General features: G+C 39.1%; 1 protein-coding gene across 1 annotated transcript in view; it reads left to right on the forward strand.

The window, feature by feature from the left end:
* si:ch73-211e3.1 (mastermind-like domain-containing protein 1) overlaps positions 1-12,289 on the forward strand; it is a 71,510-nt gene that overhangs the window by 56,775 nt on the left and 2,446 nt on the right. The window contains exons 3-4 of the mRNA XM_046851545.1: positions 11,809-11,919; positions 12,131-12,203. Coding sequence (XP_046707501.1) covers positions 11,809-11,919; positions 12,131-12,203 — 184 coding nt within the window. The remainder of the gene's footprint in view (positions 1-11,808; positions 11,920-12,130; positions 12,204-12,289) is intronic.

Below are 12,289 nucleotides of genomic sequence, written 5' to 3' on the forward strand. Positions count from 1 at the left end.
TAATCTGGCCTAATTCCCACCCACATGTCAGCTCTCCCCAGTCACATGATAGATGAACAACTGAGTAGTAAAGGCTGTAAAATATGCTTCTTTTGAGACAGCATAACACAGAAGACAATTGTCTACCCTCTTCTACATACTTAAGGCTAGTGTCACCTGCAGTTGGCTAGTGTCAAGACCGAGATCACTCAGGAGCCAGTTACACTCCATAGGATTTGGATGTGCTTCCCATCTTATTGTGAAATATGTGGAACCTGTGTGGAACATCCCATTCCACATGTAGTCTCTATTTGCTGTTATAATAACTTCCACTCTTCTGGGAAGGTGTTTGTGTTCATTCAGCCACAAGGGTGTTAGTAAAGTGGGGTACTGATGTAGGGTGAGGAGGACTGGAGTTCATCCTAAGACTGAGGTAAAATATCTACTGCAGACCAATCAAGATCTTCAACCCATGTAAACCATATCTTCACAAAGCACATATTGTGTACAGGGGCATTGTCATGTGGGAACAGCGTAGTTCAAGTGATTTTTCAAGTGAAAATTAAAAGCTAATACATACAAAGGCATCCTATACAATTGTGTACCTGTGACTTAGTGGTAACAGTTTGGGGAAGAAGCTCATATGGCTGGAAAAGTCAGGTGTCCCAATACACTATACTTGTCCATATAGTTTCCATATAGTGCTGTGTGTGTTCCTCATTCTACGCTATATGTTTAAGATATTATAATGTTTGAACTCTGTAAAAGTGGGTGTAAGTTGAAGGGCAGTATCAGTAAGAGTGGTGATAAATTATAACTTAACCATATATTGCACCTTAAATTATAAGCCAATTGTGATCTGTTCAACTGCACTGCAATGTTCACTAGTCTTCTGGGAAATAGGACAGTAGTAGTAGTATAGTACGGGATGATGCTTTTGGAGTATTTTTTTATCGAGTATGTTTAAACTTGCATGATATCAAAACAATACATTATATCAGTATAACTACTGACATATCCCTAACTTTATCATTTCAGTAAAAAGCAGCAGCTCTGTGAGATACACAGCCTATTTATCCTGTTATATCACACACTCCCACCTAGTTTTTAGATTAGTTTTAAATCAAGATCTATAACCATGTTATTATAATAATGATACTCATTACACCAACATGGATAATGAGAATCAAGACAGATACGGCAGTTTATTTATTGTCTCATTGTCTCATATCAATGGATCATATCAGGCGCAGTGTGCATGTTATTACTACTTCTCCTTTATTACACTGTGTGTGTGTGTGTGTGTGTGTGTGTGTGTGTGTGTGTGTGTGTGTGTGTGTGTGTGTGTGCGTGCATGCGTGTGTGCGCGTGTTTGGGATGGATGATGATAATGTGTATCATGCATGTTATATCCACAATAACATGCATGATAAGTGAAAGCACTGGCATCCCTCCAGTGGACACTGTGTGTTTGTGTGTGATTTATTTTGGCAGCTGTAATGCTAACACACTTTTACAACATCTGCATGTGTGTGTGTACACAAGGTCATGACAGGAGCATGAAAGCAAGGGAAAGAGGAGTGAGGTAGCGAGTAGGGGGTAAAGGGGTAGCGTGTTTGGGTGTGTGTGTGGGGGTGTTTGACTAAGACGGGGCAAATGGAGACAAAGAAAAATATATTGAAAATATATTGGAAAACAGATTGAAATAATGTGCAAATTTTTCACATTTTCTACATTCAATTATTTCATTGATGTTTTTTATATCAATAATTGCACAAATCTTTATAAATAAAAAGGAAGCATGGCTTTCATTGGTTAAAATGCCATTTAGTTTGAATTGACTGAGGGACAGATTTAATTTTTTAGCAGTGCAAAAACTGGATAATAGAGCAAGTTTCCTTGTTGATTTGTAGCAATTTCAATGATTTAGTATGTACATATATTTTTCTATTGCCAGCTCAGAACCTAGAAAATCTGACTAATGGTTCTCACATTTGGAGACAGTCTGCGAAATGCTGAAAAGACTGTTATCAAAATGCGTGAGGAGTTACATCTGAATATGTGTGTGTGTGTGAGTGTGCACATATGTGCATGTGAATACACTCTTGGGAAAGCATGCTGCAGCACTGTATCATTGAGTGATGTTTAGCCCCTAGCCCCCCTATCATTGTATGCTGGTTCACACACACACACACACACACACACACACACACACACACACACACACACACACACACAAGAGCACATACAGTTTAGAGGAAGGAAGTGCTGGAGTGCTGCTGATAGTTCCTGCAGGGTGAGAACCTGAGGAGGAAAGAGTGTAGATCACCACATTGTTTAAAATGTGTTTTAAACAACTCTCTGTCTCTGGAGACAAAGAGTGAGAGAATAGAGAAATGGAGTTGTAGCGAGCTGATGTTGGACCTATAAATGTATTATGTTATCATGATATTCCATTAGTAACAAACAAGCAGCATTGCTCAATCGTCATCTCACACATGAAGAAATGTGGAGTGTTTTATAAAAAAAATAATAATACAAAAACACTGAAAACTGCCCTTGTATAAAGCAGGCTTCATCACCGTCTGGTCCAATAAATCGTCTGAGATCTACATGATTACAGTGTAAACACAGCTGTGCTTATATTCCATCTATATTATATTTCTGTCACTTTGCATATATTACATGTATTTTGTGTTTGTACTTCGGCAGCTTTTGTGTTGTGGTGTAATCAATATTTCAGCATTGTGTGTGTGTGTGTGTGTGTGTGTGTGTGTGTGTGTGTGTGTGTGTGTGTGTGTGTGAGAGAGAGAGAGAGAGAGAGAGAGAGAGAGTGTAGGAGCTGCTGTGCCTTTTACTTGCGGCAAAAATGTCTCAGAATATTAATCTTTCTGTTGACATCAGGGAAACGTGTGTGTGTGTGTGTGTGTGTGTGTGTGTATGCATGTGTGTGCGTGTGTGTCTCTGAGTATCCGTGAGCATGTGTGTGTGTGATAGATTACACAGATCATATGAAGATGAACAAGGTGAAAAGCACTGAAGCACCCTGTAAAGCTACAGTAAAATAAGCTTTAAATAAGATTATAAAGAAGACTTTATTGTTTTCTCTTATCTACTGAAATGATTGCTTAATAAAGATGTTTCACATGCAGGGAACTTCTGCTGTAACTTCTGCAGAAAGTCTCTCTCAGGCCTCACTTCTACTTTTCTGCTCATATTTCTGTTGTTGTAGCAGCGTTGTTCACCTTTTAAATATTGACTACATTTACTATGAATATCCTAAAAAAGAATATAGTCTCAGCCATAATCTCATTTTCAAGTCACGTCACAATTCTCTTATGAAGCATCAAAGAAAGAGACAAATAGATAAAAGAAAACATGCTTAAATAAATAAATATGGATTTAACTTCAAGATTTCGTGAGGACTTGATATGGAGCGGCAACTCGTTCCATTTAATCGTGTCCTGGGGACAGTTAACTGTAAGCTATTTGCAGACCAAGTCGCTCTGGGCAAATGTTGAATGGAGATGAGATCTGAAAGATAGGCAAGTGCTAGACTGGAAACCAGTGGAGAGAACCGAGCAATAGAGTTATAGACTCATATTTTTTTTCCAATCAAGAACCTAGCAGCAGCATTTTGAGTTCTAGCAGAGATACAGCAGACTTAGAGGCACCTAGGTAGAGCATGCTTTTTTCATCATGGATATGGATGATGAAGGTGTTTCTATGTGTGCAGCCTCAAATGTATTCCCCAAGGGAATACTTGTATGAAACACGTTTTATCTTAATTTTAATCTTTATTTAAATTGTTTAACCTAACAGTGGTTCATAAAGCTTTTTAGTACTTAAAAACTTAAGAATAAAATTATTATTGATTAGTCAACATATTCACTCCAATCTAGTAAGATAGCTACACTGTATGAACAAAGGTTTGTTAACACTTCACTATAAGATTCATATGTGCTTTCTGAACATCCCATTCCAGTATTTAGTCCCCATTTTCTGTTATAATAACCTTCACTCTCCTGGGAAGATGTTCCACTAGATTTTGGAGTGTGGCTGTGGAGATTTGTGGAAATTTTATTTACTTTATGCATTAGTGCTGTAAATGTTTATTTGTGTGTTATTATAAAACATGATCTTATTATAACTTAATATAAAAGGAGTTTTATGACAAGCTGCAAGCACATTTGCCAATCACCACCACTATTCCTACATGAATCAGTGGCAACAGGGTCAATCCCACCCTCTTTCTCTTAGCTTAGGAATTCCTTAGTAAACATTTCTTTAGCAGTTTCTTGAATAGGTTTTGAAAGAAGGAAACTCTTATTTGAGAACTTTTAGTGCCACTTAGGGAAACTCTTAGTGGTAAGATTAGACTCTTTATAAGCACAGATTTCTTTCTGTATTACTCTTGAAGCCTGAATCATTCAGTGTCCCATATACCGGTACACACACACACACACACACACACACACACACACACACACACACATACACACACACACACACAAACCCTACTGCGACATATCCAATTCGAACCCTCAGGAGGGCTTCATGGGAACGACGCTCTTCGTCTCCTCTGTAGGTGGTCACCCTTGAACACAAAGGCTGGCTGCCTGAGCTGTCACACAGGCGGTGGGTGTGGGTGTGTTTGTGTCTGTGTGTGTGTGTGTGTGTGTGTGTGTGTGTGTGTGTGTGTGTGTGTGTGTGTGTGTGTGTGTGTGTGTGTGTGTGTGTGTGTGTGTGTGTGTCAGTCCAGCTAGTGGGCAGAAACCAGGCAAGAAAGGATTCAGTCAAACCAGCAGACAGGGTTTAGGGGATAAAAGATCAATAAAGTATATATTATATTTACAATTACAATGTAGCTCAAGTGATCCTGAACAATTTATTTTTAACCTTTTTTTCTAAGTGCCCAAAAAACAACAAAAAAATGCCAAATCAAATATAAAATACTAGTCTATATAAAATCCCATCCTTGTATCTCGCTTGTCAGCTTGCTAGCTGCTAGTAAACTAGCTTGCTTCTGCCTCAGGTAGACACATTATTCTATCTCAGTAGCTAATCCTGTCAAAGTTCTTATACAACTTTTAGCTAAATTAGCTAGTTAGTTCACCTCACAGGCTTCTTTCCAAATAGAACATCCTGCACGGATAATTAGCATGGAGGACTCTGAGCTTGTATCTTTTAAGCTTAAGCTTGACTAATTAATGACAAAATCTGAACACTTTTGCTTACTGTTTACAAATTTACGGCAAAATAAAAATAGTTATTACAAAAAAATAACAAAAAAACTGTATTGAGTTTAGGGTGCTTTATCGTTCTGTGACTTAAAACTGCAGGCACAATTGAGTCCGGCATATTAGACTGGATGTGTGTGTGTGTGTGTGTGTGTGTGTGTGTGTGTGTGTGTGTGTGTGTGTGTGTGCGCGCATGTGTGTGTGCAGTTATGTGTGTATATTGTGTCCCGGCTGACCTTGCCCTGAGGAGAGGGGGGAGGAATACAGATGGCATGAGAGATGGTTCCAGGATGATGAAGGGGGCTGTTTTAGGAGCAGCACAAACAAACTAGCGTCCAATGGGGGGAAACAAGGATAAATCCATTAGATTAGTAGCAGTACTTCAATGTACTCAACTGATACACTAAGATAAATTGATCTCCGATGTGTGAAACCATACCGTTTTTTTTTTGTTTGTTTTTTGTTTTTTTACAGCAGCAGTGTTAATCAGTGCTTTGCCAAATGCTCTGTTAAGCCTGAGCTCAGTAAGCTGCACTAATAGGATGAAGGCACTGCTAATGGTATGAATGTTTAGAGTGGGATTGATGATATGAGTGTGTGGGTTCTGCTCAAGTTCTGCACGAGTTTTGATTCCCAGCACTGCACGCCTGAGCCCAGCTGCAGCTCCAATGAATGGTGAATAAACCAACTGCACTGCCAAGTTAACACTGGCCTGGTACCAACACTATCAGGTGTGTGTATATTTGAGTGAAAGAGTTCGAGATGGTGCAGGGTTAGTATCCTAGCCATTCTGGGGGAAAAAAATCATAAAAACAGGCATTATAAGCTGGTTCTAGCTGGAATTTTCATCAAGGAAATGCTTACCAGAAATCTCTCCACTTTCTTTTCAGCGTTTTCTGTTTCCCTTCTTTTTTTTTTAAAGACACATTCCATCCCGTTTTTTGTGCTAATAAATGTACACTGGCTTTCACTGCATGTGTTACTATATACTGTACATCTGTATGTCCGAGTGGTGTGTGTGTGTGTGTGTGTGTGTGTGTGTGTGTGTGTGTGTGTGTGTGTGCTTGTTATGCATGTGTGTGCCCACGTCTGTCTGTCGGCCTGTGTTAGACAGAGTGTGGTTGGGCAGCAGTGGATAGTTGGCATAAAGGATGGCACAAGCTGCCAACTCCAGGCTACACAGAAGACAGTCTTACTGAGAGAGAGAGAGAGAGAGAGAGAGAGATTGAGGGTTGATGTGTGTTGTTTTGGAAGTAGGTCAAGCGTCATATTTATTAACATCCCCTTACGCCCAACTTGCCCCTCATTCCTCTCTCTCTCTCTCTCTCTCTCTCTCTCTCTCTCTCTCTCTCTCTCTCTCACTTTCTCTCTCTATTTTCTCTTTCTCTCTCTGTAGACCCAATCAAATCCATGCTCAAACACTTACTAGATAAATATATATGTTCTAGTCATTATAAGTAAAACAGATTGTGAAGGCAAAACACATAATATTGAGTGAATACTGAACAGTTAATCATTTGAAAGTCCTCCAAGACCTGCAAAAATCATATCATTGTAACACAGCACAGTCTCCAAATCACCGGTGAACAGTAACAAAGTACATGTTTTTCGCTACGGTACTTAAGTAGCTTTTTTGTGTATATGTACTTGACTGAAGTATTTAAATTTGGGGAGACTTTTACTTTAACTTCAATTGCAAAATCAGTCCTTTTTATTTATGAGTGGATAAACACTTAACTGGTCAAGCACACAGCAAGCCAATAATCAGGTGAACTCATTTTGATTGTTGCTTGGTGGTATCTATTTAGCACGAACATACAGTTTAGCATCAGTTCAACAGCAAGCAGAACATTTTAAGAGGAATACATTTTTAATGGATATTGAAAAGTGTTTTAATAAACAATATGATTCTAGTAATAGATTGGTGTGCTAAGAGTAACAATAGAGTCTTTTCACATAAACTGAGTTGATTAAGTAAGAGTCTTGTGACAGAAATAATAATAAAACATTATAGCTATAATAAATAGTTCTATTGGACACATAAATACATTTGAAGGCAAATACTTTTGTACTTTTACTGAAGTGAAAGTTTAAAGGGAGCACTTTAACTGGAGTAATATTTTACCTATGTAGCTCTACTTTAACTCGAGTACATGCTTTGTGTACTTTGTTCACCACTGCTCCAAACGTTGACTCTCAATATTATTATACAATACAATGCACGGGATGAGTTGTCAGTGATTTCCCTGCACTTGCAATTCCCTTTACAAGCAGCAGAGGGCTTTAAAACTTACAGCCGGCTCCTTTAACCCTGTTACATTACAGGATCTGTAGGATCCATTATTTTTTATTCTTTTAGACAGAAATGATTACCATTTCTTTTACACTGAAACTAGATATATTATGAAAACTCCTGGGATCCAATAGAAAATTAGTTGTTGTCCTGCTGTCTTCTTTATGATCTTTTTCATTCTCTGTGTTTGTTGATGACAGTTATAGATGATGATTTATTAGGAAATATACGCCAATGACGCAAATATATGAAACTTTAAGTTGTATTTGTGTGGAAGTTAATGTTAACGTTAACGTGTTTGTAACTTATATCTACTAATTTGGTGATACAAATGTCTACCAGGGAGGCACAGTGGTGCAGTGCTGAGCTCGGGTTACTGTCTGTGTGGAAGTTCTTTCCTTGTTGTCTGAGTGACTGTGTGGGTTTCCTCTACATTCTCTGTTTTCCTGACACGTAGGTAGTTGTTTTTGTGTGAATGTTTGTGTGACGTCCCTTCCAGGCTTTACACCTCAGGCTCAGTGTTCCTGGGATAGGCTGGGGCTGCATAGCCCCCGAACCACTATAAAGTGCTTATAAGCATTTAAAAGCTGACTGTACACAAAGCTGTGTTGGATCTGATATATATTGTTTGATGTTCATGTCGAAAAGGAGCATGGAATAATCTATTTACTAAGACTACACTTACGGTCCGTCAGTAGTTATTGGTTTGTAGCATTATGCTTGCCCTGCTGCTCATCATTTCAGTCCGGTCTTTCCATTAAGCATGGTTACTGTGGAGATAAAAGCCTGTTCGCTGTGGCAATCAGTGTGTTTAGGATCTGCTTCTGCTCCAACAACTGGACCTACGCCAATCCACACACACATTCACACACATGCAAGTGCACAGCTCAGTTCTCTCCAGCACATTACTCTGTCCTACTTTTTCTCTCTTCTGCGCTCTCTCTTGCTCGCTCTCTCTCCCTATTTTTCTCCCCATCTCACTTCCTTACCCTTTCATTTCATGTTTTGTCTCTTTTTGTGCCCCCCAACCTGTCTTTATTTCCTACACTCCCTCAATGCCTTTCTGTCACACACTCACACACCTACTTGTAATGAGGTTACACAAAGACTCTCTATTTGTCCGTCCTTCCCACTGTCTGTGTGTAGTGTGCTTCAATAGTGAGATATAAGAATGGTGCAAATGGCTCACCTCTGTATTTTAACATGCCTCAACAAATGTGTCAGACACACAAACACACACAAATATACTTAAGTCGTCAATAATTTAAATTATATCCACTCTAAGATATGGATCTGGGAAGTCGAGATGTGGTCCGAAAGGGGAAAAAAGGTTTTGTGTATATAAAAAAGAAAGAAGAAGAAACATTCTTTTTCAAAAAGAGAAACGTGAGGCTTTAATGGGTGTCTCAGTGGGTCCATTAAGCTTTTTGTGCTCGATCAGCTGCATATGTTTGATGCAATTAAGGCTTGTCCTCAGTGAGTGGACGTGAGGATAGGTGCAGCGACATGGTCACTGCACAATACACAGGGGCTGGGAGCAAGGTCAAACCCAGGAGGTCAGGGCTACACAAAATCCAAATGCCTTTAGCTGCCAAACCGCATACAAATGAAGAGAGTAAGTGTTGCAGTTGAATAAACGATGACACTATTGTGGGGAAAAAAAGCTAGAAAGACAAAAGTTGTGTTTTGTTATATAATTAGAAGAGTGTTTTCCATAACGAATAATTGATTCATCTTATTTGCACCTTTAATAGAAAAACTGTGCTCACACTTGATCAGTTCAGGTTGTGGTCTGTACTGTATTGATGGTATGCAATCGCTGAATGACAGGGCAGTGTGCTGGTAAAACGACTGCTTTGAGAAAGACACACTATTTAAATTCAAGATTTTCTCCGCTCCACTGGATGCCACAGGGGGGAACTTATCTCTCCCTTTGTTCCTTTTTTTATACACGCACACACACACACACTCTGCAATGGTTGCTTTGTGCCTGCCAGCTAAGGGAGCGGATTGCTTCGATAACCTCCGTCGTGATGTCTAACCTATTAAATGCGCCCTGAATGCAATGAATGAAAAGCTCACCGTTATGCATAAAACAGAAGAGGCCCATCTGTGTGTGTGTGTGTGTGTGTATATATGTGTGTGTGTATATGTGTGTGTGTGTGTGTGTGTGTGTGTGTGTGTGTGTGTGTGTATGTGTGTGTGTGTGTATATGTGTGTGTGTGTGTGTTACTTAGAAAAGGAGGTTGCCAGAGGTTGTCATGAGTGAGAAATTGGGAATTTTTTTATGTTCCAATACAGCAACAACAGCAACATAAGTCATCTTAATACGAAGGGCCGTAGTTTTTTTTTCCCCCTTCCCTCTTTTTAGCATTCATTTCAGCAGCTTAGAATAATGAAGCTGAACCTTTTGTGCAATCAGGAAATGCTCTCTATTGCCTGTAAGTAGGCAGGAAGCGATATGAAAAATTCCCAATGTGATAACCATACAACCCGAAAGTATCGTATTTGTTTACAACTGCACATTATTGAAGAGAATAATAGAAAACCACAGCAGCAGGGCATGTACTGAATTATTTAATAACGGAAACTGATAGGATTAAAAAAATAAATAAAAAGATTCTCCCTTACCCTTTGGCAAATTTCAAGGGACATGTTGACTTTGAAATCATGTTTATTTTCTGAGGTCATTATCACACAAATGTTACATTGCTGGTTATACCACAGCATTAACTGTACCATGACAACTATTCCAGAGTTGTAAAGCAGTAACACTGCTGCTTATGAGGGTATAATAGATTATGTATCTGCTCTGCTCTAGCATAGCTTTTTGCTGCCAATGCAACAAACAAGATTGCCTTCTACACAATAAGTGACGGGACGGATTTCCACAACGGGTGTCTCCACATAAACAAAGCAGTCTGGTGTGAACATTGACTATTGTAATGATAGTGGTCCAAGTACACATTTCTGAGGTATGCCAAAATCCCTGTTACATAGAAATATGTAATGTGGCTTGATTGCTGAGGAAACTTTTTTTTTGTGTGTGATATCAGACACAGGATTTGCCAAATGACTCTTTCGGCTAAATTCCATATCTTATTCTTTTTTTTTTTTTAGAAACTTAATATGATTGCAAAAAGCCTAAGTGGGTGGTAAATCATGTAATCTGAAATAATGGTCTTTCAAAGCATGTGCTGTGTCTGTTTGAAAGGGTGCACCTAATGCCATCTAGTGTTCACTCAGAACCAAGTTGTACATTTCTTGCAGAAGTAGGAACATCAATATAGTATACTATACTATAGAATTAAGTAGAATCCTATATGACAATTTGTTGTAAGCTAGACAAATGAATATCTCTAAGTAGGTGCTTAAACTGCTTCTGATTCTTTAGGACGCTTGATGAAATTGCAGTCTTCAGGTCTTGGTTGGTAGGTGTTTACTCTAACAAGGGGATTTGTCAGTGCTTTGTTGTAGCTGCATATTGCCAGGATTGAGGTGTAAGATCAATAGCAATTATCAGCAGTGGTACCGCAGACCATTCATTTCCCCAGTAGAGCAACACAACCCCCAACCCCCAGCACACATTCATATAGACACTGGGCCACCCTGAAAGATAACATGCATTAGTGTTTATGTTGATACTCATGTTTTTCCCCTATTAATTAAGAATATAAGATTTTTAAGAGATCAACTTTAATTTCACTTTAATTGCTCAAGGTTAGGCTATGACTATGGTTAACCTCTTTGTTTAGGCACAGCAGGGTATTTAAGTGGAGGGGGTTGCGGTGGGAGTTTGTTTGTTTAGTTGTGGGAATTAGAGTATGGGAATATGGGAATGCCTGCTCAGACTGGAAGACTGGATGGGTGCAGCATTCAGGCAGAGCCAATGCAAACAACAGTCCACTGCTCTGGGAAATAGGGGCTGGTTTGAATCCTCTGTGGTTATATACAGATATTTGTGGCCAAAGCAGCTGAGAGAAGAGGGCTATGAAGGACATACATACAAGATTGAGGAATCATGTGGTGGCAAGAACAACATCCTGTTAAAGCTCAATTTTTCTGAGATTGGGGCTTAGATATAAACTACATTTGTGCACGGGTGCCTTCAAAAACAGCAACAAGCAAGCAGAGTGTGATAGACATTGTATTTTAATTCTGCCATCAGAGCGTGCATACTTTAGGCATTATCAGATGTTTCCCTGTGAGGATGATAACCAAGTATGGAAATGGAATGTAAGCTGAATCTCTCTCTCTTTCTCACTTTCTTTCTCTCTCTCGCTCTCTTTCACGCAGGAACAGAATTTAGGGATGGTGCCGCATCTTCAAGACCCCTCTTCAGGGCCCCGTTCAGGACAGACCAGTAATTACAATATGCTGCTGAGGACTCAACTAATAAGGAAGCAGGTCAGTGCAAAAACCCATTAATGGAACAACAGTGGATTTTTCTATAATCGAATAATGTTCAACCAATTATTGTCAGTATTATGGTTGCATAGATTTACTTCCAGCTTTTACTGACGATCTGACATGTTAAACCATTATTCCACTCTTACTGCCTTTCTCTGCATCTGCCCTGATGATTTTGAAACTGTATCTGTAATATTGTTTTGTGCAGGAAAAGCAAAGGCAGATAGAGCAGTTGAATGGGGGACAGATGCCAAATTGCCAGCAGGTGGCAACATTTCAAGGTAGTGATACAACACGCTTATACGTGATAGTTATTAGTGCCAAAACTGTCTTGTGTTTTCATTTTGTGAAAAATCTTTTTTTACAA

The sequence above is a fragment of the Silurus meridionalis genome, chromosome 6 (assembly GCF_014805685.1).
Source record: "Silurus meridionalis isolate SWU-2019-XX chromosome 6, ASM1480568v1, whole genome shotgun sequence".
In the NCBI taxonomy this organism is placed as follows: domain Eukaryota; kingdom Metazoa; phylum Chordata; class Actinopteri; order Siluriformes; family Siluridae; genus Silurus; species Silurus meridionalis.